This window comes from Rhinoraja longicauda, chromosome 3 (assembly GCF_053455715.1).
Source record: "Rhinoraja longicauda isolate Sanriku21f chromosome 3, sRhiLon1.1, whole genome shotgun sequence".
Classification (NCBI taxonomy): Eukaryota; Metazoa; Chordata; class Chondrichthyes; order Rajiformes; family Arhynchobatidae; genus Rhinoraja; species Rhinoraja longicauda.
Window position 1 is genome coordinate 629,937 of NC_135955.1, and position 24,604 is coordinate 654,540.

Here is a 24,604-nt window from a genome sequence, read left to right on the forward strand (position 1 = left end):
GCTCCATGCTAAAACAGAGGGAGGGGGAGGGGGAGGAGTGGGGGCAGGAGGGGGAGGAGTTGGGGGAGGGGGTTGGGGGAGGGGGGCAGGGAGAGGGGGCAGGGGGAGGGGAGGAGGGGGGAAGGGGGCGAAGGGGTGGGCGGAGGGGGTGCGGGATGGGAGGTGGGGGGGCAGGGGAGGGGGGTTGGGGGAGGGGGGCAGGGAGAGGGGGCAGGGGAGGAGGGGGGGAAGGGGGCGAAGGGGTGGGCGGAGGGGGTGTGGGGAGGGGAGGTGGGGGGGCAGGGGGGGTTGGGCAGGGGGAGGGGAGAGGGTGGGGAGGAGGGGGGCGAAGGGGTGGGGGAGGGGCTGCGGGGATGGGGAGGGGAGGTTGCAGTACCGCTGGTCCTCCAGGCAAGGGGGCGCCGGCGCTCGGAGTGCGGCTGGTGTTTGGCGGCGGCGGCGACCATCTTGTCTCCTGCCCGAGCTGCGGCCCCGCGGATCCCATCATCACCGGGCAGGTGAGAAGAGGAGAAGGAGAGGGGGAGGGAGAGGGAGAGAGAGAGAGAGGGGGAGGGAGAGAGAGGGGGAGGGAGGGAGAGAGAGGGGGAGGGAGAGAGAGAGGGGGAGGGAGAGAGAGAGGGGGAGGGAGAGAGAGGGGGAGGGAGAGAGAGAGAGGGGGAGGGAGAGAGAGAGAGGGGAGAGAGAGGGGGAGGGAGAGGAGAGAGAAGAGAGGAGGAAGGGAGGAGGAGAGAGAGAGAAGAGAGAGGGAGAGAGACAGGGGAGGAGGGAGAGAGAAGAGAGGGGGGAGAGGAGAGAAAGAAGGAAACAGAAACAGAAAATAGGTGAAGGAGGAGGCCATTCGGCCCTTCGAGCCAGCACCGCCATTCAATGTGATCATGGCTGAAGTGAGGAGGGGAGAGAGGGAGGGAGGGAGAGGAGGAGAGAGAGAAGAAGGAGGAGGAGGGAGAGAGGGGGAGGGTTGGGTAAGGAACTGCAGGTGCTGGTTTACACTACAGATGGACCCAGAGTGCTGGAGTAACAGCGGGTCAGGCAGCATCTGTGGAGAGAAGGAATGGGGGACGTTTCAGGTCGAGACCCTTCATCAGACTGAAGAGACAGTGGAGAGGGACTGGACACCAGGGCTGGGGGGAGGGACCGAAGGAGAGGGGCATGGGGGGGTGGGGGGGTGGGGAGGGTCCAGATTGAGTTCCTGAGGGAGGGGAGGCGAGGAGAGAGAGGGAGAAGGAGGAGAGGAGTGGGAGAGAGGAGGGGGAGAGAGAGAAGGAGAGGAGGGGAGAAGGAGAAAAGGAGAGAGAAGAAGAGGAGGTGAGAGAGACGGTGAGGAGGAGAGGGAGAAGGAGAAAATGAGAGAGAGACGGAGAGGAGGAGAGGGAGAAGGAGAAAAGGAGAGAGAGACGGAGAGGAGGAGAGGGAGAAGGAGAAAATGAGAGAGAGACGGTGAGGAGGAGAGGGAGAAGGAGAAAATGAGAGAGAGAGACGGAGAGGAGGAGAGGGAGAAGGAGAAAATGAGAGAGAGACGGAGAGGGAGAAGGAGAGGAGGAGAGAGAGAAGGAGAAAAGGAGAGAGAGGAGGAGAGGAGAGGAGAGGGAGAAGGAGGAGAGGAGGGGGAGAGAGAGGAGGGGGAGAGAGGGAGGGAGAGGAGGGAGAGAGGTGGTGGGGAATGGGGATGAAGATGAGGCTTTTGGTGAAGGTGACGTTTCAGTCTGAAGAAGGGTCTCGGCCCGAAACGTCACCCATTCCTTCTCTCCCGAGATGCTGCCTGACCCACTGAGTTACTCCAGCATTTTGTGTCTAGCTTTGATTTAAACCAGCATCTGCAGTTTCTTTTCCTAAAAAATCACTCTTCTAACCTGTGCTGCTGGTGGATGGACACAAATGCTGGAGTAACTCAGCGGGACTGGCAGCTTCTTTGGAGAGAAGGATACTTACTGCCTGTCCCGCTGAGTTACTCCAGCATTTTTTGTGTCCATCTTGGGTGTAAACCAGCATCTGCAGCTCCTTCCTACACATTTGATGCTGGTGGATTTGTTCCTCGGGCTTGTGGGTCACGGTGATAGAGTTGATCCTGGATAGGGGAGGAGAGGGAGGATAGGTTCCAGAGACTGGGGAGAATTTGCCATGGTTGGGGGCATTTGAGGAAGAGGTTGGCTCTGTGGGGATGAGGTAGTGCTTGTTTTTGGGTGGGTGAAGGAGAACGATGCCAAGGTGATGTCGCCCCCACCTGTCTGTGGCTCATGCTATTTCTAATTAAAGTTCTTTTGCCTTCGTCAGCTGAGATGGAAATGGATGATCCTGATGTCGGGGCCGTGATGGGTTTTTCTGGATTTGGTAAGTCATTGCACCTATCAAAAACAGAGAAATAGGTAGTTATGCATTGACTAAAGCTCTCTCTACCCTTTTTCGTCAAGAACGGAGACACCATGGAGTAACTCAGTGGGACAGGCAGCATCTCGGGATAGAAGGAAAGGGTAAAGTTTTGGGTCGAGAGACTTCTTTAGACTGAAGCGTCCCGCTGATTTACTCCAGCATTTGGTGTCTATCTTCGGTGTAAACCAGCACCTGCAGTTCCTTCCAACACACCATGGAGTAAAGTCTTCTCTGTATTTTTCCATCAAATGATCCGAGGGGGACTTGCTACAATGTGAGGTTTCTTCTGAACGTAACTGTCAGGTTGTAGAAGTATGTTTAGTCCAGGTGAGGCAGGGGTTCATCTGCACCTCCTTCAACCTCATCTACTGTATCCGCTGTTCCAGGTGTCAACTTCTCTACAACGGCGAGACCAGGCTCGGCGATCATTTTGCTGAACACCTCTGCTCAGTCAGTCTTAACCTACCTGAACTTCCGGTGGCTCAGCACTTCAACTCCCCCTCCCATTCCCAATCTGACCTTTCTGTCCTGGGCCTCCTCCATTGTCAGAGTGAGGCCCAGCACAAATTGGAGGAACAGCACCTCATATTTCGCTTGGGTAGTTTTACACACCAGCGGTATGAACATTGACTTCTCTAACTTCAGATAGTCCCTGCTTTCCCTCTCTATCCCCTCCACTTCCCAGTTCTCCCACTAGTCTTACTGTCTCCGACTGCATTCTATCTCTGTCCCGCCCCCTCCCCTGACATCAGTCTGAAGAAGGGTCTCGACCCGAAATGTCACCCATTCCTTCTCTCCCGAGATGCTGCCTGTCCCGCTGAGTTACTCCAGCATTTTGTGTCTAGGTTGTAGAACTATCTCTACTGACTTTGTGCATCTCACGCGGAGACTTCACCCGTCACTTTGAAATGAATTAAATTTTGATCCATTCAAGCAGCCAGTCTCTGTCTGGATCATGCATGTTTACAAACTACCTGATGGAATGCTCTTTAATACGTGTAGGAAGGAACTGCAGTTCTGGTTTAAACCAAAGATAAGGTACTTGGCCTGAGATAGACACAAAATGCTGGAGGAACTCTGCGGGTCAGACAACATCTCTGGAGAAAAGAAATAGGTGACGTTTTGGGTCGAGACCCTTCTTCAGGCTGAGAGTCAGGGCAAACAGAAATGAGAGATGAAGACAGTGATACAGAGCGATATAGAACAAATGAATGAAAGATATGCAAAAAAGTAACGATGATAAAGGGAACAGGTCCTTGTTAGCTGTGGGCAAGGTGAAAACGAGCTGCAGACAATGAGATTTCTTGTTGACACGTTTCTGGCAATTATTCTACAGGACCTGCAGATACCAATGAGATTTATTCAGGTTTTGGTTTAATTTTGCATTATGGCTCCAAGAATTTGAGAGAGCTGCAATAATAATTTCCTATCACAGCATGGACTTGTAACACAAGAAGATGGATTTTTAAGAACTGACAGTAAGGCACTGCTGACAAAACAATATTAAATGTTTTTGGGTGAATCATCGACTCACAATGGAGTCACTGGGAATGGAGGTGAGATGAAGGCTCCGGTGCTGAGACAAGATGGCAGAGGGTCATTATTCCACTGTGGCGTTTCATCGGATCTGCCTTTTGTTTGATTCTATACTCCAATAAGTTGCGATGTATCTCTGTCATTTTATATGATTTCATCTTTTAAAAACATTATTTCATGGTCTCGTTCTCAGGAAAGAAAGCCAGGACGTTTGACCTGGATGCCATATTTGAACAGACGCGCCGGACTGCCATTGAGAGGAGCAAGAAAGTGTTGGGTAAGAGTGTGGCTGAGCTCGCGGGTGTCAGGCAGGGGATGCTCATTACAAATGGCCAACATGTTTACCCAGCTCAGTCTGTCTTAACCAACCTGATCTCCCGGAGGCTCAACACTTCAACTCCCCCTCCCATTCCCAATCTGACCTCTCTGTCCTGGGCCTCCTCCCTCCATTGTCAGAGTGAGGCCCAACTAAAATTGGAGGACCAGCACCTTGTATTTCTCTTGGGTAGTTTACACCCCAGCGGTATGAACATTGACTTCTCCAACTTCAGATAGTCCCTGCTTTCCCTATCTGTCCCCACCCCCTTCCCAGTTCTCCCACTAGTCTTCCTGTCTCCGACTACATCCTATCTTTGTCCCGCCCCCTCCCGACATCAGTCTGAAGAAGGGTCTCGACCCGAAACGTCACCCATTCCTTCTCTCCCGAGATGCTGCCTGACCCGCTGAGTTACTCCAGCATTTTGTGTCTACCTTATGTTTATAAGAGAACAGCATTCCACTGCCTACATGCCTTCCACTCCCCTCCCTCCCTTTGAGACTCCCCTCCCCTTGCTCCGACTCTCCCTCTACCACTCTCTTCCACTTACCACTTCTGTTGCACAGCGACCAGAGGGGAGCCACAGCATTTCCCGCCACATCACCATGGGACCCAAACAGTCTTTGCAGGTGAAGCAGTGTTTCATCCCCACTTCCAATCCTGCTTACCGCATTGGTAATATAGAAACTTAGACAATAGGTGCAGGAGGAGGCCATTTTGGCCTTTGAGCCAGCGCCGCCATTCATTGTGATCATGGCTGATCATCCACAATCAGTAACCCATGCCTGCCTTCTCCCCATATCCCTTGATTCCACTAGCCCCTGGAGCTCTATCTAACTATCTTTTAAATTCATCCAGTGAATTGGCCTCTTCCTTTGAGGAAGGACATTCTTACTATTGAGGGAGTGCAGCGTAGGTTGACGAGGTTAATTCCCGGGATGGCGGCACTGTCGAATGTTGAAAGAATGGAGCGACTGGGCTTGTATACACTGGAATTTAGAAGGATGAGGATTGGATACGCTAGAGGCAGGAAACATGTTCCCGATGTTGGGCGAGTCCAGAACCAGGGGCCACAGTTTAAGAATAAGGGGTAGGCCATTTAGAACGGAGACGAGGAAAAACTTTTTCACCCAGAGATATGAATCTGTGGAATTCTCTGCTTCAGGAGGCAGTGGAGGCCAATTCTCTGGATACTTTCAAGTGAGAGTTAGATAGAGCTCTTAAAGATAGCGCAGTCAGGGGGTACAGGGAGAAGGCGGGAACGGGGTACTGATTGTGGATGATCAGCCATGATCGCAGTGAATGGCGGTGCTGGCTCGAAAGGCTGAATGGCCTCCTCCTATTGTCTATTTCGGTTCAGTTTTCCTTCCATTTTCTTTCTTTCTGCAAAAGCATACACAACGTTGTCTTGGAAGTATTAGTGCCAGTTCTTCATTTCTGGAGCTCCCTGGACCTTCAACAGAAAGGCTGCAGCAGTTCTAGAAGATGTCCATCTCGAGATGCCTTGCTGGAGATAATAAATACCCATGTCTTAAATAGTGGGCTCTGTTAGCGGCACGTTGGCACAGTGATAGAGTTGCGGGCAGGGACCTGGGTTCCATCCCGACCATGGGTGCTGTCTGTATGGAGTTTGCACGTTCTCCCCGTGACCTGCATGGGTTTTCACCGAGATCTCCAGTTTCCTCCCACACTCCAAAAGATGTACAGATTTATATGTAATAGAATCATAGAAACATCAAAAATAGGTGCAGGAGGAGGCCATTTGGCCCCTCGAGCCAGCACCGCCATTCATTATCATGGCTCATCATCTACAATCAGTAACCCGTCCCTGCCTTCACCCCATATCCCTTGATCCCATTAGCCCCTCAGCTCTATCTACCTTTCTTTCAAATTCATCCAGTGAATTGGCCTCCACTGCCTTCTGTGGCAGAGAATTCCACAAATTCATAACTCTGGGTGAAAAGGTTTTTCTCACCTCAGTTTTAATTGGCTTGGTATAAATGTAAATTGACCCTAGTGTGTGTAGGGTGGTGTTAATATGCGGGGATCTCTGGCCGGTGCGGACTAGGTGGGCCAAAGGGCATGTTTCCACGCTGTATCTCTAAACCAAACTAAATGATTCAATATTTCGGGGAAAAAACTGCAGATGCTGGTTTAAATCGAAGGTCGGCACAAAAAGCTGGAGCAACTCAGCGGGTCAGGCAGCATCTCGGGAGAGAAGGAATGGGTGACATTTATACCAAACATCACCCATTCCTTCTCTCCCGAGATGCTGTCTGACCTGCTGAGTTGCTCCAGCTTTTTGTGCCGAAACGATGAAATAATTTGTTGCTTTACCTGAACGTCTGATATTTTCCATCCTCCTCAGAAAAGGAGCAGTGTTCAGAGGAATCTCTGGAGTCAGCTCCCTGTGCTGGGAGCTCAGGCTCTGTGACTGAGAAAGATCAAGGCACTGCTAGGTAAGAGGAAATGACCAACAGGTAATAAAGTGCAGCAGACTTATGGCACACACTTGGTGCTTTTTGGAGCATTTATGTCACTGGGCGGTTGGGATATGCCTGTGAAGGTGGCACACTGACTTAGTGTTTAGTTTAGAGATACCGAGCGGAAACAGGCCCTTCGGTTCACCGAGTCTGCGCCAACAAGCAATTCCCACACACTAACTCTACTGTACACACACTAGGGACAATTTACACTTATAAACCTAAGCCAATTAAACTACAAACCTGTACATCTTTAGAGTTTAGTTTAGAGTTAAAGCGCAGAAACAGGCCCTTTCGGCCCACTGGGTCCACGCCGACCAGGTATCCCGCACTCTAACACTATCCTACACACACCAGGGACAATTTTTACATTTACCAAGCCAATTAACCTACATACCTGTACGTCTTTGGAGTGTGGGAGGAAACCAAAGATCTCGGTGAAAACCCACGCAGGTCACGGGGAGAACGTACAAAACTCCGTACAGACAGCACCCGTAGTGGGGATGGAACCCGGGTCTCCGGCGCTGCATTCGCTGTAAGGCAGCAACTCTATCGCTGCGCCACCGTGCCGCACTCCAGCCTGATTCTTGCTCATCCCTGACAGCTCGCCTTCTGAAGGTGGGAGTGGAGGTGAAGACAGTGACAGTTCGGGCAGCGATCTGATCGGCCCCCCAGTGCCAGCCTCCTTGTCCAGACTGGCGATTGAGGAGCGGGCATCTGCTCCGGATGACAGAGCATCGGGGGACTCGGACGAGGAGGAGGAGGAGGATGAAGAGGAAGAGGATGATGTAAGTGATCACTTCCATCTCAGGACCAAGCAATGTGTGTAATGTTTCAGGGTATGAAGCAGCCTGAGCAACGTGGGACACAACTGCTTAGGCCCTTCGGCCCATACTGTCTGCGGGAAATAGAAACTTTGAAACATAGAAAATAGGTTCAGGCGGAGGCCATTTGGCCCTTTGAGCCAGTACCACCATTCATTGTGATCATGGCTGATCATCCACAACCAGTAACCCGTGCCTGCCTTCTCCCCATATCCCTTGATTCCACTAGCCCCTAGAGCTCTATCTAACTCTCTTTTAGATTCATCCAGTGAATTGGCCTCCACTGACTTCTGTGGCAGAGAAAATGATGCCAAGACCAGCACATGCCTGCACATGGTCTACAACCCTCCAATGCCTGAAGATCCACGTGCCTTTCATCATATCTGCCTCCACCACCACCCCTGATGTTCCAGGCTCCCACCACCCTCTGTATTTAAAATAAATGCTTCAAAGCACTTTTAAACCTCTCCCACTGACCCGCAAACTGTGCCCTCTGATAGCTGACGTATCCACCTCACAGATAAAGGTTCCAACTCTCCACCCAATCTATGTCGCTCATCATTCTCTACACATCTAATTTGAGGAAGGACATCCTTGCTATTGAGGCAGTGCAGCATTGGTTCACGAGGTACATCCCCGGGATGGCGGGACTGTCTTATGAGGAAAGATTGGAAAGACTAGGCTTGTATTCACTGGAGTTTAGAAGGATGAGAGGGGATCTTACAGAGTCGTATAAAATTATGAAAGGACTGGACAAGCTAGATGCAGGAAAAATGTTCCCAATGTTGGGGGAGTCCAGAACCAGCGGCCAAAGTCTAAGAATAAAGGGGAGGCCATTTAAAACTGAGGTGTGAGAAAACGTTTTTACCCAGAGAGTTGTGAATTTGTAGAATTATCTGCCACAGAGGGCAGTGGAGGCCAATTCACTGGATGAATTTAAAAGAGAGTTAGATAGAGCTCGAGGGGCTAGCGGAATCATGGGATATGGGGAGAAGGCAGGCACGGGTTACTGATTGTAGATGATCAGCCATGATCACAATGAATGGTGGCTCGAAGGGCTGAATGGCCTCCTCCTGCACCTATTTTCTATGTTTCTATCTATCTCCCCTCAGCCTCTGATGGTCCAGAGAAAATAATCCAAGTTTGTTCAGGCGAATGTGCAAACTCCATGCAAATAGCACCCGTGGTCAGAATTGAATGTTGGTCACTGATGCTGCGTGATAGGGGATGGAATTACAGTCTCTTTGCCACGTTTGAGTGCAGCAGCAACAGTACATGATGATGTTTAGGGGTAACATGAGGGGGAACTTCTTTACTCAGAGGGTTGTGGCTGTATGGAATGGGCTTCCGGTGGAAGTGGTGGAGGCTGGCTCGATTTTATTATTTAAGAGTAAATTGGATAGGTATATGGATAGGAGGGGATTGGAGGGTTATGGTCTGAGTGCAGGTAGATGAGACTAGGTCAGGGAGAATGGTCGGCGTGGACTGGTAGGGCCGGACAGGCCTGTTTCCATGCTGTAGTTGTTATATGTTATATGTGGCGTCAGCTACCCCAAACACTGACTCCTGTTCCACTCGCTGAAAGTACCAAAAACATTGTGACTGTACGGAGATGTAACACCTGTCCCTGTACCTCCTACCTCACCTCCATCCAGGGACCTCAGCAGTTCCCCCCAGGTGAGACAGAGGTTCATATTTACCTCTTCTAACCTCTTCTCCTGTACATCGGCGAGACCAGTCAGCATAGACTGAGCGACTGTCTTGCTTAACACCTGCGCTCAGTCCACCAGAACCTACTGGATCTCCTGATTACAAACCATTTTAACTCCTCTTCCCATTCCCATACTGACCTTTCTGTCCTGGGCCTCCCCCATTGCCAGAGTGAAGCCACACACATAGAGTGGAGGAACAGCACCTCGTAATGCACTTGTGTACCACACAAACCAACGGTATGAGCAGTGAATTCTCCAATCTTAGGTTGCCTCTCACAACCAGCCCCTCCCCCTTGCCCCACCCGAACTTGCATCTTTTCCCCCATCCACCGATATTCCTTCCTCTAGCTTCACAATCTGCATCTCTTCAACCCTGTTGTTTCACACCTTCTGTCTTTACATCTCTGGCAGTTGTCCAGCTTTGGCCAATCGACCCCTCTCTCTTTAGCTTTCTTTCCCCCCCCCCCACCATCAATATCAGTTCAAAGAAGGGTCCCGACCCAAAATGCCACCAGTCCATTTTCTGTAAGGATGCTGCCTGACCCGCTGAGTTACTCCAACACTTTTTTTGCGTACCAGCGCCAGCAGCTCCTGTTTTCCCATTATGGTCACTGTCTTGAGTCTCTGACAGTACCTCCCAAACCCTGGTGCGACCAGCTGCGTGGACAAGAGCACCAGGTGAACGAGAAGACCACTTGGTGTGGGTACCCCAAGGCATTCGTCCCCTAATGTGCCAGCACGTGCCAGTGCCTTCGTTGAGACTGGGCCTAAATCCTTAAGGGAGCACCATTACTGAAGGAACTGCAGCAATCGAAGAAGGCGGATCACAACTCGGGGCGGGCTGCAACTGCTGGCCTTGCCGACACTGCTCAGACATTGTCAAACGTAATAACAATTACAGCTCGTTCAAAATGCCGCAGCACGGCTTTTAACAAATACTAAGAAAAGGGAACATATCTGCCCAGTATTATAAGACAATAACTGCAGATGCTGGTACAAATCGAAGGTATTTATTCACAAAATGCTGGAGTAACTCAGCAGGTCAGGCAGCATCTCAGGAGAGAAGGAATGGGTGACGTTTCGGGTCGAGACCCTTCTTCAGACTGATGTCAGGGGGGGCGGGACAAAGGAACGATATAGGTGGAGACAGGAAGATAGAGGGAGATCTGGGAAGGGGGAGGGGAAGAGAGGGACAGAGGAACTATCTAAAGTGGGAGAAGTCGATGTTCATACCACTGGGCTGCAAGCTGCCCAGGCGAAATATGAGGTGCTGTTCCTCCAATTTCCGGTGGGCCTCACTATGGCACTGGAGGAGGCCCATGACAGAAAGGTCAGACTGGGAATGGGAGGGGGAGTTGAAGTGCTTAGCCACCGGGAGATCAGTTTGGTTAATGCGCAGGTGTTGAGCGAAGCGATCGCCCAGTATTATACTCGCTTCATTGGCTCCCCTGTGAGATCCAGGATAGACTATAAAGTCCTCCTCCTTGTCTATAAAGCCCTAAATGGGTTTGGAGCAGCATGTTTTACAGATTCCCTCCTTCCCTATGCCCCTACTCGAGCGCTCAGGTCTTCTGATGCAGGCCTGTTATCCACTCAGTGCCACAGCAATAAGAAAATTGGTGAAGCAGCCTTTTTCAACGACGCTCCCAAGCTGTGGAATACCCCACTCAGGGTACTAGGAATACCCCACTCAGGGTACGGGGAATACCCCGCCCAGGGTACGGGGAATACCCCACTCATATCTACGGGGAATACCCCACTCGTATCTACGAGGAATACCCCACTCAGGGGTACGGGGAATACCCCAATCAGAGTACGAGGAATACCCCACTCAGGGGTACGGGGAATACCCCACTCAGAGTACAAGGAATACCCCACTCAGGGGTACGGGGAATACCCCACTCAGAGTACGAGGAATACCCCACTCAGGGGTACGGGGAATACCCCACTCATATCTATGAGGAATACCCCACTCAGGGGTACGGGGAATACCCCACTCAGAGTACGAGGAATACCCCACTCAGGGGTACGGGGAATACCTCACTTATATCTATGAGGAATACCCCACCCAGGGTATGGGGAATATCCCACTCATATCTACGAGGAATACCCCACTCATATCTACGAGGAATTCCCCTCTCAGGGGTACGGGGAATACCCCACTCATATCTATGAGGAATACCCCACTCAGAGTACGAGGAATACCCCACTCAGGGGTACGGGGAATACCCCACTCATATCTATGAGGAATACCCCACTCAGGGGTACGGGGAATACCCCACTCAGGGGTATGGGGAATACCCCTCTCAGGGGTACGGGGAATACCCCACTCAGGGTACGGGAAATACCCCACTCATATCTACGAGGAATACCCCACTCAGGGGTACGGGGAATACCCCACTCAGGGGTATGGGGAATACCCCACTCATATCTGCGGGGAATACCTCACTCATATCTACGAGGAATACCCCACTCAGGGGTACGGGGAATACCCCACTCAGGGTACGGGAAATACCCCACTCATATCTACGAGGAATACCCCACTCAGGGGTACGGGGAATACCCCACTCTGGGGTACGGGGAATACCCCACTCAGGGGTACGGGGAATACCCCACTCATATCTACGGGGAATACCAAACTCATATCTACGAGGAATACCCCACATATCTACGAGGAATACCCCACTCATATTTATGGGGAATATCCCACTCAGGGCCACGAGGAATACCCCACTCATATCTACGAGGAATACCCCACCCAGGACTACGAGGAATACCCCACCCAGGGGTACGAGGAATACCCCACTCATATCTATGAGGAATATCCCACTCAGGGGTACGGGGAATACCCCACTCATATCTACGAGGAATACCCCACTCAGGGGTACGAGGAATACCCCACTTATATCTATGAGGAATATCCCACTCAGGGGTACGGGGAATACCCCACTCATATCTACGAGGAATACCCCACAGGGCTACGCCCACTCAGTTGATATTTTTAAACGGCAGCTAAAAACTTATCTTTTTATTCAAGCTTTTAACTGATTTTCCTTCCTTTGTCCTTTTACACTCTCAGTTTTATATTTTAATATAAATCTGTGCTTTGTATGCTATTAATTGCCGATGACCTTACTGTTTTAAATAGTGTAAGAAAATAACTGCAGATGCTGGTACAAATCGGAGGTATTTATTTCACAAAATGCTGGAGTAACTCAGCAGGTCAGGCAGCATCTCAGGAGAGAAGGAATGGGTGACGTTTCGGGTCGAGACCCTTCTTCAGTCTGAAACGTCACCCATTCCTTCTCTCCTGAGATGCTGCCTGACCTGCTGAGTTACTCCAGCATTTTGTGAAATAAATACCTTACTGTTTTAAATTGTATTTTTGTTTAGACCTGTGTTTGTTTTTGTGGAAAGCACTCTGGGCTGCCATTCAATGACATGAAAAATGCCATATAAATAAATGTATTATTGTTAAATATAAAGAGGAATTTGGTTTGGAGCTCGGAGAATAATTGATGTCCCACTTGTCCTGCAGAACCCAGTGAAGCAGATCCCAGACTCTCATGAAATCACGTTGGTGCACAGCAAGAAAATAGTGAGTAAGGGGTTGTGCCCACTGGGGAGCATGGCATGGAGGTGCTGGGAAGACAAGCAGATGAGTTGCCACCATCAGGGACAATAATAATAATAATAATAAACATTTATTTTATATAGCGCTTTTCCAAGTGCTCAAAGACACTTTACAAAAACAGTCATGACATAAAAACAAACAGACAAACTATCCTGACGGAGAAGCTGCGAACAAATAGCGCCAGCGTCCTCTCACGTCAGGGTCCGGCAGTAGACAATAAGGAACACAAGACACACAATTACAATTTTAACACAAACAGCCATCACAGTGATTGCTCCAGGCACACCCTCACTGTGATGGAAGGCAAAGAAAAGTCTTATCTCCTCCTCATTCTTCTCCCGTGGTGCCACGAGGCGATCGAGGCTCCCGACTTTTGAAGCCCCCACCGGGCGATGGAAAGTCCCAGGGCCGAGCCGAGCAGGCCGATGAAGGTCCTGAGCCCCCACCGGGCGATGGAAAGTGCTGCGGCCAGGCCACGCAGGGCGATGAGGGGCCTGCGAGCGGGTCGATCAAGCCTCGCGCTTCGGGGCGGTCGAAGCTGCTACGGCTGGAGCTCCCGAAAGCCGGTCACCAGCCAGGGACCTGCGAACTCCAGATGTTGCGGTCTGCAGGGCCCACGGCCGAAGTCTCCGAGATGGTAAGTCCAGGCCCTGCGACCGGAGTCTTCAAGGTCGATCCCAGCTGGAGGCCGCCAACTCCACGGTGTTAGGCCGTAGCACGAACGGAGACACAACACGGTAAAGGTCGCATCTCCGTTGAGGAGGAGATTGGAAAAAAAGGTTTCCCCCCCCCACATAAACAGAGTTAAAAATAAATCAAAATGTACATTTAAACGATGACAATAGACAGAAACAAAAAAAAAGACAGAGAGACTGCCGGTGAGCCGCAGCTGCAGAACGCAGCCACGCCCCCTCAACTACAATGTGTGTAGACCATCAGGCGGCAGCAACCTGTGACTCCAGGAAGATAACACTGAACCTAAATCTCAGATCCACTCTCTGCCCAATCTTGTATCCTCCGCACACAACTCCCTGATAGAGGGACCTCCGGAAAATGGGGCGAAGAAGGCATTTTGTGTTCGACACAAAATGCTGGAGTAACTCAGCGGGTCAGGCAGCATCTCGGAGAGAAGGATTGGGTGACGTTTCACAGAGTGCTAGAGTAACACAGCGGGACAGGCAGCATCTCGGAGAGAAGGAATGGGCCACGTTTCAGGTCGAGACCCTTCTTCAGACTGATGTCAGGGGAGGGGGCGGGACAAAGACTGAATGTAGGAGACAGGAAGACTAGTGGGAGAACTGGGAAGGGGGAGGGGAAAGAGAGGGAAAGCAGGGACTATCTGAAGTTACAGAAGTAAATGTATCTAAGGCATTTGGCGTGTTGGCCTTCATTGATACGGGCACTGGGTTTAGTTTAGAGATACAGCATGGAAACAAACCTTTCAGCCCACCGAGTCTGTGCCGACCAGCGATCCCTGCACACTCACACTATCCTACACAAACTAAGGATGATTTACACATACACCAAGCCAATTAACCTACAAACCTGTACTTCCTTGGAGTGTGGGAGGAAACCGAATATCTCGGAGAAAACCCACGCGGTTATGGGGAGAACGTACAAACTCTGTACAGACAGCACCTGTAGTCGGGATCAAACTGGGGTCTCCGCGCTGTAAGGCAGCAACTCTACCGCTGCGCCACCATGCCCTTAGGCTCATTTAGGATGATATACAGCTTACAAGATGCTGGTCAGACTGCACTGGGTATTGTGTGCAGTTCTGATCGCCTAGATAGAGAAAGGATGTGATTAAGCTAGAGAGGGTGCAGAAAAGATTCACTAGCTTGTTGATGGCATTGTGGGGGGGAGGGTGAGGGGAGGGGGAGGGGGGCGCTGTGAGATTTAAGGAGACGCTCGACAGGCTGTTTCCCTGGAGCGAAGGAGATTGGGGGGTGACCATGTTGAAGTTTATAAAATCATGGGGAATAGATAAGGTGCGTGGCTATAGTTTTTTCCCCAGGATCGGCAAATCTAAAACCAGAGGACAGAAGTTTAAGGTGAGGGGGGAAAGATTTAAAAAGAAAGAGAAGGGTATCTTGGGTTCAGCTGGAATAAAAAGAAATCTAAGGTAGACACAAAATGCTGGCGTAACTCAGCGGGTCAGACAGCATCTCGGGAGAGAAGGAATGGGTGACGTTTCGGGTCGAGACCCTTCTTGAGTCTGAAGAAGGGTGTTGACTCGAAACGTCACCCTTTCCATGTCTCCCGAGATGCTGCCTGACCCGCTGAGTTACTCCAGCATTTGTGTCTACCTTCGATTTAAACCAGTATCTGCAGTTTTTTTCCCTACATATAAAAATAAATCTATCCGTCTCAGCCTTTCTGCAGTAAAACAGAACAGGGGAAATCAGCAAGAAAGATAATCAAGTTGGGAATACCTTCCAAAACTGATGAAGGTGGAGTAGTGAAACTAAATGTGGTCTCAAGGCAGGAGAGCTGAAACGCTACATAGGCAGTCTATGTGGAGACAGCATGAGCTCAGTGGGCTCTGGAGAATCAGGGTCAGACTTCAGAAAGAATGGTAACAATTAATTAACACAAAAGAGAGAGCAGTGGAGCATTTAAGAGCTCTAAAGATCTGACAAATGCCCCTGGGTCTTGCAGTCTGCATCCCATGATTCCATAGAAACATAGAAAATAGGTGCAGGAGGAGGCCATTTAACCCTTCGAGCCAGCACCGCCATTGTGATCATGGCTGATCATCCACAATCAGTAACCTGTGCCTGCCTTCTCCCCATATACTCTTGATTGCACTAGCCCCGAGAGCTCTATCTAGCTCTCTTTTAAATTCATCCAGTGAATTGGCCTCCACTGCCCTCTGTGGCAGAGAGTTCCACAAATTCACAACTCTCTGGGTGAAAAGTTTTTTTCTCACCTCAGTTTTAAATGGCCTCCCCTTTATTATTATTCTTCCACAGACCAGTGCAGAGATGACCGATGATCTACACAAGAGTTCACACAGGGAACAGGCCCCGTAGATTAGACCAAGTTATTTACTCTTTCGAGACAAGAAGGGAAGGTGGGAAAGTGGCAAGAGCTGCAGAGAATGTTTGTAGAAACCTTTTTGAAATCAAGCAGGGTGTTTTGTCCCTTATCCTCACTGACTGTGGTCTCTGTGTCAGAAGGTCAAGTGGCAATGGGTTGGTAGGAAAAAAAACTGCAGATGCTGGATTAGATCGAAGGTAGACACAAAATGCTGGAGTAACTCAGAGGGTCAGGCAGCATCTCGGGAGAGAAGGAATGGGTGACGTTTCGGGTTGAGACTTCTCTGAAGAAGGGTCTCGACACGAAACGTTACCCATTCCTTCTCTCCCGAGATGCTGCCTGACACGCTGAGTTACTGCAGCATTTTGTGTCTACCTGGCAATGGGGTGGTGCTGACTCCTAGGTCCAGGTGTTTGGAGATGAGTTTGGGTGGGGTTATGGTGTTGAAGGTGGAGCTATAGTGTATAAATGGGAGTTCTGGTATCCCGGTTATTCGTATGTTCCAGGAATGAGCGTTAGAACAGGGAGACTGAGGTGAGAAAAAACTTTTTCACCCAGAGAGTTGTGAATCTGTGGAATTCTCTGCCACTGAAGGTAGTGGAGGCCAATTCACTGGATGAATTTAAAGGAGAGTTAGATGGAGCTCTAGGGGCTAGTGGAATCAACGGGTATGGGGAGAAGGCAGGCACGGGTTACTGATTGTAGATGATCAGCCATGATCACAATGAATGGCGGTGTTGGCTCGAAGGGCCAAATGGCCTCCTCCTGCACCTATTTCCTATGTTTCTATGAGACGGCATCTGCCTCGGACCTATTGCAAACTGCAGTGGATTGATGTTGGCTGGGCGGCTGGAGTTCATGTGTGCCATCACCAGTCTCCAGAAGCACTAAATGACTGTGGATGTCAGAGCGCGGGATGGCACACCACCTGTTTTTCTCCTTTGCACTGGGATGATCGTATCTTATTGCAGCAGGAGGGAACCTCAGGTTTAAGTGTGGAAAGGTTAAAGGTGTATACGCACCCAAAATGCATTAGCTCACATTTACCGGGATTAAACTCCATCTGCCATTTCTTAACCCAATTCACCATCACATTGACATCACCCTGCAGCACAAGACTAACAATCATTCTGTCAGCATCTCTACCAATATTTGTGTCATCTATGAATATTGTCAAGCTTGAAAGGGTTCAGAAACATTTTACGAGGATGTTGCCAGGACTAGAGGGTGTGAGCTACAGGGAGAGGTTGAGGAGGCTGGGTCTCTATTCCATGGAGGGCAGGAGGATGAGGGGAGATCTTATAGAGGTGTACAAAATAATGAGAGGAATAGATCGGGTCTTTTGCCCAGAGTAGGGGAATCGAGGACCAAAGGACATAGGTTCAAGATGAAGGGGAAAAGATTTAATAGGAATCCCAGGGGTAACTTATTCACACAGAGGGTGGTGGGTGTATGGAACAAGCTGCCAGAGGAGGTAGTTGAGGCTGGGACTATCCCATCGTTTAAGAAACAGTTGGGCAAGTACATGTACAGGACAGGTTTGGAGGGATATGGACCAAGCGCGAGCCGGTGGGACTAGCGTAGCTGGGACATGTTGGCCACTGTGGGCAATTTGGGCCGAAGGGCCTGTTTCAACACTGTATCACTCTATGATGTTTGGACAGGTTATTGGATAGGAAGGATTGAGAGGGCGATGGGGCTAACCTAGAATGCCAATGTGGTTAGCATGGATAAAGTGGCTGAAGGGCCTGTTTCCGTGCTGTATACTTGCTATGACTGAAGTGCAGATAGGTGCCAATGGCTGTACAGACTTGATGTGAAGTGGCTGTTTTAGTGTTGTAGGCTCCATTCTCTGACTGCCTGGTGTGTTGTGACTTCAGGTATCTGCTCTGGGACTGGACCCATCAGGGGCGCGGCTGGTCACTGGAGGCTACGATTATGAGGTGAAGCTCTGGGACTTTGCAGGAATGGATGCGTCACTGCAAGCCTTCAGGTCCCTGCAACCCTGTGAATGGTAAGTGTCAGCAGCCTCCTTTCCTTTCCCTTTATACCTGTGCACCAGGACCCCATTACACCCCTATGCACTTTTACACCGATCAGCCAAAACATTATGACCACTGACAGGCAAAGTGAATAACATTGATTATCTTGCTACAATGGCACCTGTCAAGGAGTGGGATATATTAGGCAGCAAGTGTTGGATGCAGGAGAAATGGGCAGGAGTAAAGACCTGAGCGACTTTGACAAGGGCCAAATTGTTCTGGCCAGACGACTGGGTCAGAGCATCTCTGAAACGACAAGGCTTGTGGGGTGCTCCCGGTCAGCAATGGTGAGTACCTACCGACAGTGGTCCGAGGAGGGACAAACCACAAACCGGCGACAGGCAGGGTGTTGGGCGCCCAAGGCTCATCGATGCGCGAGGGCAACGAAGGCTATCCCGTCTGGTCCGAACCGACAGAAGGTCGACTGTGGCACAAGTCACAGAAAATGTTAATGGTGGCTACGGGAGGAATGTGTCACAATAGACAGTGCATCGCACCCTGCTGCGTATGGGGCTGCACACGGAGGACCAACAGCATATTAGGCAGGTGGGCATAATGTTTTGGCTCATCAGGTCATAATGTTTTGTCCGATCGGTGTATTTCTCTTGAACCAAACCCACCGCAAAACCCTAGAGCAGCCCCTTGAACGTCATCTCCCCAGCAGTGCCTGGTGCTGTGCCCCTCGTGTGGCGGAAGAGCAATGATACAAATGGGTTGCAATGTAAAGTGAAGGGTACTGACGTGATATGGGAGGCATGGTGATGTAGTGGGTTTCAGTCGGGTTTTTGATACAAGTCCTCCACGGCAGTTTGATTCTGGAATCACAGAGAAGTCATATCACAGCGGCAGATGATTTGACCCATTACGTCTGTACCTGAAAGATCGTGCAGGTACAACAGTTATTTTGCTTATTCCTCATACTTCACTTGGGGAGCTTACAACCCAGCAGTATGAATATTAAGTGTAGGAAAAAACTGCAGATGCTGGTTTAAATCGAAGGCAGACACAAAATGCTGGAGTAACTCAGCAGGTCAGGCAGCATCTCAGGAGAGAAGGAATGGGTGACGTTTCGGGTTGAGACCCTTCTTCAGTCTGAAGAAGGGTCTCGACCCGAAACGACACCCATTCCTTCTCTCCCGAGATGCTGCCTGACCCGCTGAGTTACTCCAGCATTTTGTGTCTACCTTCGGTATGAATATTAATTTCTCTAACTTCAAGTAAAACTTGCTTTCCCCCTCCCTCCATCCCTCCCCCTCCCTTCCCCCTCCCTCCATCCTAGTTCTCTGACTAGTTCTACTGTCCTCCTGATTAAATATTACTGATTGTATGCCTCCCTGTCACTTTTCCGTCAGCTAGCAATGAACTGTTATCATCCTTACCATCTGCTTTGATCTGTCATTTTCACACCTTACCCTTCCATATCTCTAGACCCTCGCCCCTGACTCTCAGTCTGAAGAAGGGTCTCGACCTAAACGCTACCCATTCCTTCTCTCCAGGGATGCTGCCTGTCCCGCTGAGTTACTCCAGCATTTTGTGTCTATCTAGAACAGTTAATATCAGGCCAAACACGTTCAAGCTAGAGCGAAGCCTGTTTCCGCACTGTATTTCTAAACTAAACTAAACTTGTCCCCTGACCAGGGACGTTTGCCAGCACCAGGGCTGAGTGTGTGGTGATGGGAGCCTGCAGGCAGGTGGTGTGAGAATGCTGGCTGTGCGGGAAATAGTTTTCTGGCATGAATGGGAAGGGTGATGGAATGGCAGTGAAGAGTGAGAGACAGAGGCGGGTTTATTTTAACTTTGCCTTGTTGTTTCAGTCACCAGATTAGATCTTTGCAGTACAGTGCAACGGGAGACGTGATTCTTTGTGTGGCCGGCAATGCCCAGGCCAAGGTGCTCGACCGAGATGGCTTCCAGGTGATGGAGTGTGCGAAGGGAGACCAATACATTGTCGATCAGGCTCGGACCAAGGTAATGCTGCAGTCCACTGAGCACAGAAATAGGCCAGTTGCCCTTCGACACTCATCTATTCCCCAGCCCTTGGTCTGTGACCTTCTATGCTGGAGCAATTCAAGTGCTTGTCTAGATGCAGACATCAAGTGTCAAGAGTGTTTTATTGTCATATGTCTCAGATACAACAATGAAATTCTTACTTGCAGCAGCACAACACAATATTGAAAACATAGTACACTGTAAACAAAATAATAAACCAGGGAAAAAAGGTGTGTGTATACACACATACACATATATATAAACATAGCACAAAAAGTAAGGAAATTTGTGTTTGGTAGATTATTTCTTTGTTGTAACAATGCTTCTTGGCAATAAATCTTATACCGTTGGAAAGCCTGTTTATTTCCCTTTTAAATGGTGCCACATTTGTAAGGAACATGCATTTGTGGGATGAGCAGCAGAGCTGAGTATGTGGGTTGCGCCCATGAAAAATCTGCCAAATCTTCTCTGCCAATGCCAAACAGCTTATTCTGCCATTGACTCTTGTTCGGTGTTGTTTGGTGGATTGGTTGATTGAAGTCTGAAGAAACAAGACATATTGGCAATTTAACAATTTATTCATTTAATAAACAGGAGCCTCAGTAGCGTGTGGAAGAACCATACACAGCCACAACAGCCTGGCACCTCCTCCTCATGCTGGTCACCAGCCTGGTCACACACTGTTGTGGGATGGCATCCCATTCTTCAACCAGCATTTGTCACAAGTCAGCTAACGTGGTTGTGTTGGTCACTCTGGCACGAACAGCACGCCCAAGCTGATCCCACAAGTGTTCAATGGGGTTGAGGTCAGGACTGCTGGCAGGCCATTACATCCTCTCCACTCCCAAATTCTGCAGGTAGTCTCTGAGAAATCCTGCTCTGTGGGGGCGAGCATTGTCATCTTGGAGGATAGAGTTCAGTCCCAGACTGTGGAGATATGGGATTGCCACTGGTTGCAGAATCTCATCTCGATATCTCTCTGCATTGAGATTACCTCCAATGATGACAAGCCTCGTTTTTCCAGTGAGGGAGATGCCGCCCCACACCATCACACTGCCTCCACCAAAAGATGTTACTCTATCGGTGCAGCAATCAGCATAGCGTTCTCCGCGTCTTCTCCACACTTTGACCCTATGATCCAACTGCCGTAGGCAGAATCTGGACTCATCGCTGAACATGACGTTCCTCCACATGTTCAGGTTCCAGTGCACGTGTTGCCGACACCAGCGCAAACGGGCCAGACGGTGAAGGGCAGTCATGGCAGGCCTCCTGGCAGCCCTATGAGACCGGAGATCGACTGCGTGCAGTCTGTTCCGAATTGTCTGGGCAGAGAGCCGTCGGCCATATCGTCCTGCAAACCTTGACTGCAAATCTGTAGAAGACAGCCTACGGTTCCTAAGTGCTGACAGGGTGAGGAAACGGTCTTCTTTGGGTGTCGTCTTCTTGGGACGCCCACTTCGCGGCCTGTCTCTGACATCCCCCGTTATATGGAACTTGGCCTTCACTTTGGAGATGGTACTAGGGCTCACTCCAAATAATGCCGCAACTTGGTTTTGCGGAACACCAGCTTGAAGTTGCCCTATCGCACGGGCCCTATCCAGATCAGTCAAACGTGGCATGCCGATTCTTGGAGCAGACACCTACTGACCACTGTAGCTGGGCCCATGCTCACAGATGCTGCCAATCAGGTGCCAATCAGGCACCTGATTGTCAGCACCTGGGGGTACCAGAAGCTCACAACAAGAGTCAATAGCAACAGCAGAATAAGCTGTTTGGCATTGGCAGAGAAGATTTGGCAAATTTTTCATGGGCGCAACCCATATACTCAGCTCTGCTGCTCATCCCACAAATGCATGTTCCTTACAAATGTGGCACCATTTAAAAGGGAAATAAACAGGCTTTCCAACGGTATAAGATTTATTGCCAAGAAGCATTGTTACAACAAAGAAATAATCTACCAAACACAAATTTCCTTACTTTTTGTGCTATGTTTATATTATATATATATATACATACATAAACACACGCTCATACGTACACACGTACACATAAAAAACAAACAATAACAGTGCAAAAAGACTAAACCAATGCCCCCAAATTCGGGCGGCACGGTGGCGCAGCGGTAAAGTTGCTGCCTTACAGCACTTGCAGCACCGCAGACTCGAGTTCGATCTCGACTACGGGTGCTGTCTATACGGAGTTTGTACGTTCTTCCCTTGACCTACGTGGGTTTTCTCCACGATCTTTGGTTTCCTCCCACACTCCAAAGACGTACAGGTTTGTAGGCTGATTGGCTTGGTATAAATGTAAAAGTTGTCCCTAGCATGTGTAGGGAGTGTTAATGTGCGGGGATCGCTGGTCGGCGTGGACCCGGTGGGCCGAAGGGCCTGTTTCCGCGCTGTATCTCTAAACTAAACTAAACTAAAGTCTACGTAGTTCAGAGCTTATTTGGAGGATGTGGTGTTTAATAGCCTGATGGCTGTCGGGAAGAAGCTGTTCCTGAACCTGGACGTTACAGTTTTCAGGCTCCTGTACCTTCTTCCCGATGGCAGGGGTGAAATGAGTGTGTGGCCAGGGGGGTGTGGGTCTCTGATGATGCTGGCTGCCTTTTTAGTTTGTGAAGTTAGTGTTGTTGATTGTGACGTTGGGTCACAGAAAAATATTGATCAGCTGGTAAGTCAGCAGAAGGGTGGTAGATGGGATTTAAACCTGCTCAGTGTTGTGGGACGTGAAATAAGGAGGGCACATGTACCACCATTGGAAGGGCCCTGGGCAGACTGAGGCGGGCCTGAAAATGCTGCACACTGTGCTGGGATCATTGGATGGTAAACAGTAAAAAACATTTCCTTATAATGGATTCATGGAAGATCAGAACGCATAGGTGTAAGGTGAAGAGTGCGATGTTTAGAGGGGATATAAGGATTGTTTTCACCCAGAAGGTGTTTGGAGTTTGAGATGATTGCTGGGAAGGGGGTTGAAAGCCGAATCACTCAACATTGATGTGGATGAGCAGAAGTGCCAAGGCACAGAATGTTACCAATCAGATTAGTATAGGTGGGTAAAACATAACGTGTATAGGAGGAACTCAGCCGCTCAGGTAGCGGCTGTGGAGGGAATGGACAGGCGGCGCTTTGAGTTGGGACCCTTCTTCAGATGCTCTGTCCATCTGTCGTCATCTGCCCATTCCTTCCACAGATGGTGCCTGACCTGCTGAATTCCCAAGCATTTTGTTTTTTGGTCACCAATTTTATGTTAGAGTCATAAAGTCATGGATAGATTCATAGATTGATACAGTGTGGAAACAGGCCCTTCATAGAGTCACAGAGTGATACAGTGTGGAAACAGGCCCTTCATAGAGTCATAGAGTGATACAGTGTGGAAACAGGCCCTTCGGCCCAACTCGCCCACACCGGCCAACAATGTCCCAGCTACACTAGTCCCACTTGCCTGCGCTTGGTCCATATCCCTCCAAACCTGTCCTATCCATGTACCTGTCCAACTGTTACTTAAACGATGGGATAGTCCCAGCCTCAACGACCTCCTCTGGCAGCTTGTTCCATACACCCACCACCCTCTGTGTGAAGAGGTTATGCCTCAGATTCCTATTAAATCTTTTCCCCTTCACCTTGAACCTATGTCCTCTGGTCCTCGATTCCCCTGCTCTGGGTAAAAGACTCTGTGCATCTACCCGATCTATTCCTCTCATGATTTTATACACCTCTACAAGATCTCCCCTCATCCTCCTGCGCTCCATGGAATAGAGACCCAGCCTACTCAACCTCTCCCTGTAGCTCACACCCTCTAGTCCTGGCAACATCCTCGTAAAACTTTTCTGAACCCTTTCAAGCTTGACAGCATCTTTCCTGTAAACGACTTCCCCCCTCATCTTCCACTTTACTTGAATAGTGGTGTTACATTTGGTGCGTAAAGAGACGTTTTCATTCGAGTTGAGATAATTATTTGAATTTCGGGCCCTCGGCAGGGATTTGTGATCATGTTTCGTTTGTCTCAACCTTCTGGTCCACTAACCTAACCATGTTACTGCGGCTGTTGGAGATGTGTTTGAATATCAAACTCTCTCGTTGATGTTAAACTAGCGTCTCGTCTTCTTACAGGGGCACACGGCAATGCTGAACAGTGGTGTGTGGCATCCGAAAATGAAGGAAGAGTTTATAACTTGCTCCAATGATGGGTACGGGGTTTCTTGAACACAGGGGAGCTCCTTATGTGCACAGCCCCTTCGTCCAGAAGCAGGAGTGGACCCCCAGTTGTTTCAACCTGTTGCTGCTCTGGAGATTATATACACTGATCAGCCAAAATATTATGATCTGATGAGCCAAAACATTATGACCACCTGCCTAATATGCTGTTGGTCCTCTGTGTGCAGCCCCATACGCAGCAGGGTGCGATGCACTGTGGATTGTGACACGTTCCTCCCGTGACCATCATTGACATTTTCTGTGACTTGTGCCACAGTCGACCTTCTGTCAGTTTGGACCAGACGGGATAGCCTTCGTTGCCCACGAGCATCGATGAGCCTTGGGCGCCCAACCCCCTGTCGCCGGTTTGTGGTTTGTCCCTCCTCAGACCACTGTCGGTAGGTACTCACCACTGCTGACCGTTTCAGAGATGCTCTGACGCAGTCGTCTGGCCATAACA

At 49.8% G+C, this 24,604-nt stretch overlaps 1 protein-coding gene across 4 annotated transcripts in view; it reads left to right on the forward strand.

Moving 5' to 3' along the window:
* The first annotated feature begins 431 nt into the window (after positions 1-431).
* The window catches only part of wdr70 (WD repeat domain 70), a 47,831-nt gene continuing 23,658 nt past the window's right edge, over positions 432-24,604 (forward strand). For 2 of the 4 annotated variants that reach the window (XR_013549565.1, XM_078430852.1), the window contains exons 1-8: positions 1,921-2,328; positions 4,097-4,180; positions 6,588-6,678; positions 7,307-7,490; positions 12,777-12,836; positions 17,795-17,928; positions 19,771-19,924; positions 24,061-24,137. Coding sequence is in view for 3 of the 4 variants with exons in the window: in XM_078430852.1 (XP_078286978.1) it covers positions 2,235-2,328; positions 4,097-4,180; positions 6,588-6,678; positions 7,307-7,490; positions 12,777-12,836; positions 17,795-17,928; positions 19,771-19,924; positions 24,061-24,137 (878 nt within the window). In the remaining variant the exon portion in view is untranslated. Of the gene's footprint in view, positions 498-1,920; positions 2,329-4,096; positions 4,181-6,587; positions 6,679-7,306; positions 7,491-12,776; positions 12,837-17,794; positions 17,929-19,770; positions 19,925-24,060; positions 24,138-24,604 lie in introns of those variants that run through there. The other 2 variants (XM_078430853.1, XM_078430858.1) reach the window with 2 other exon arrangements.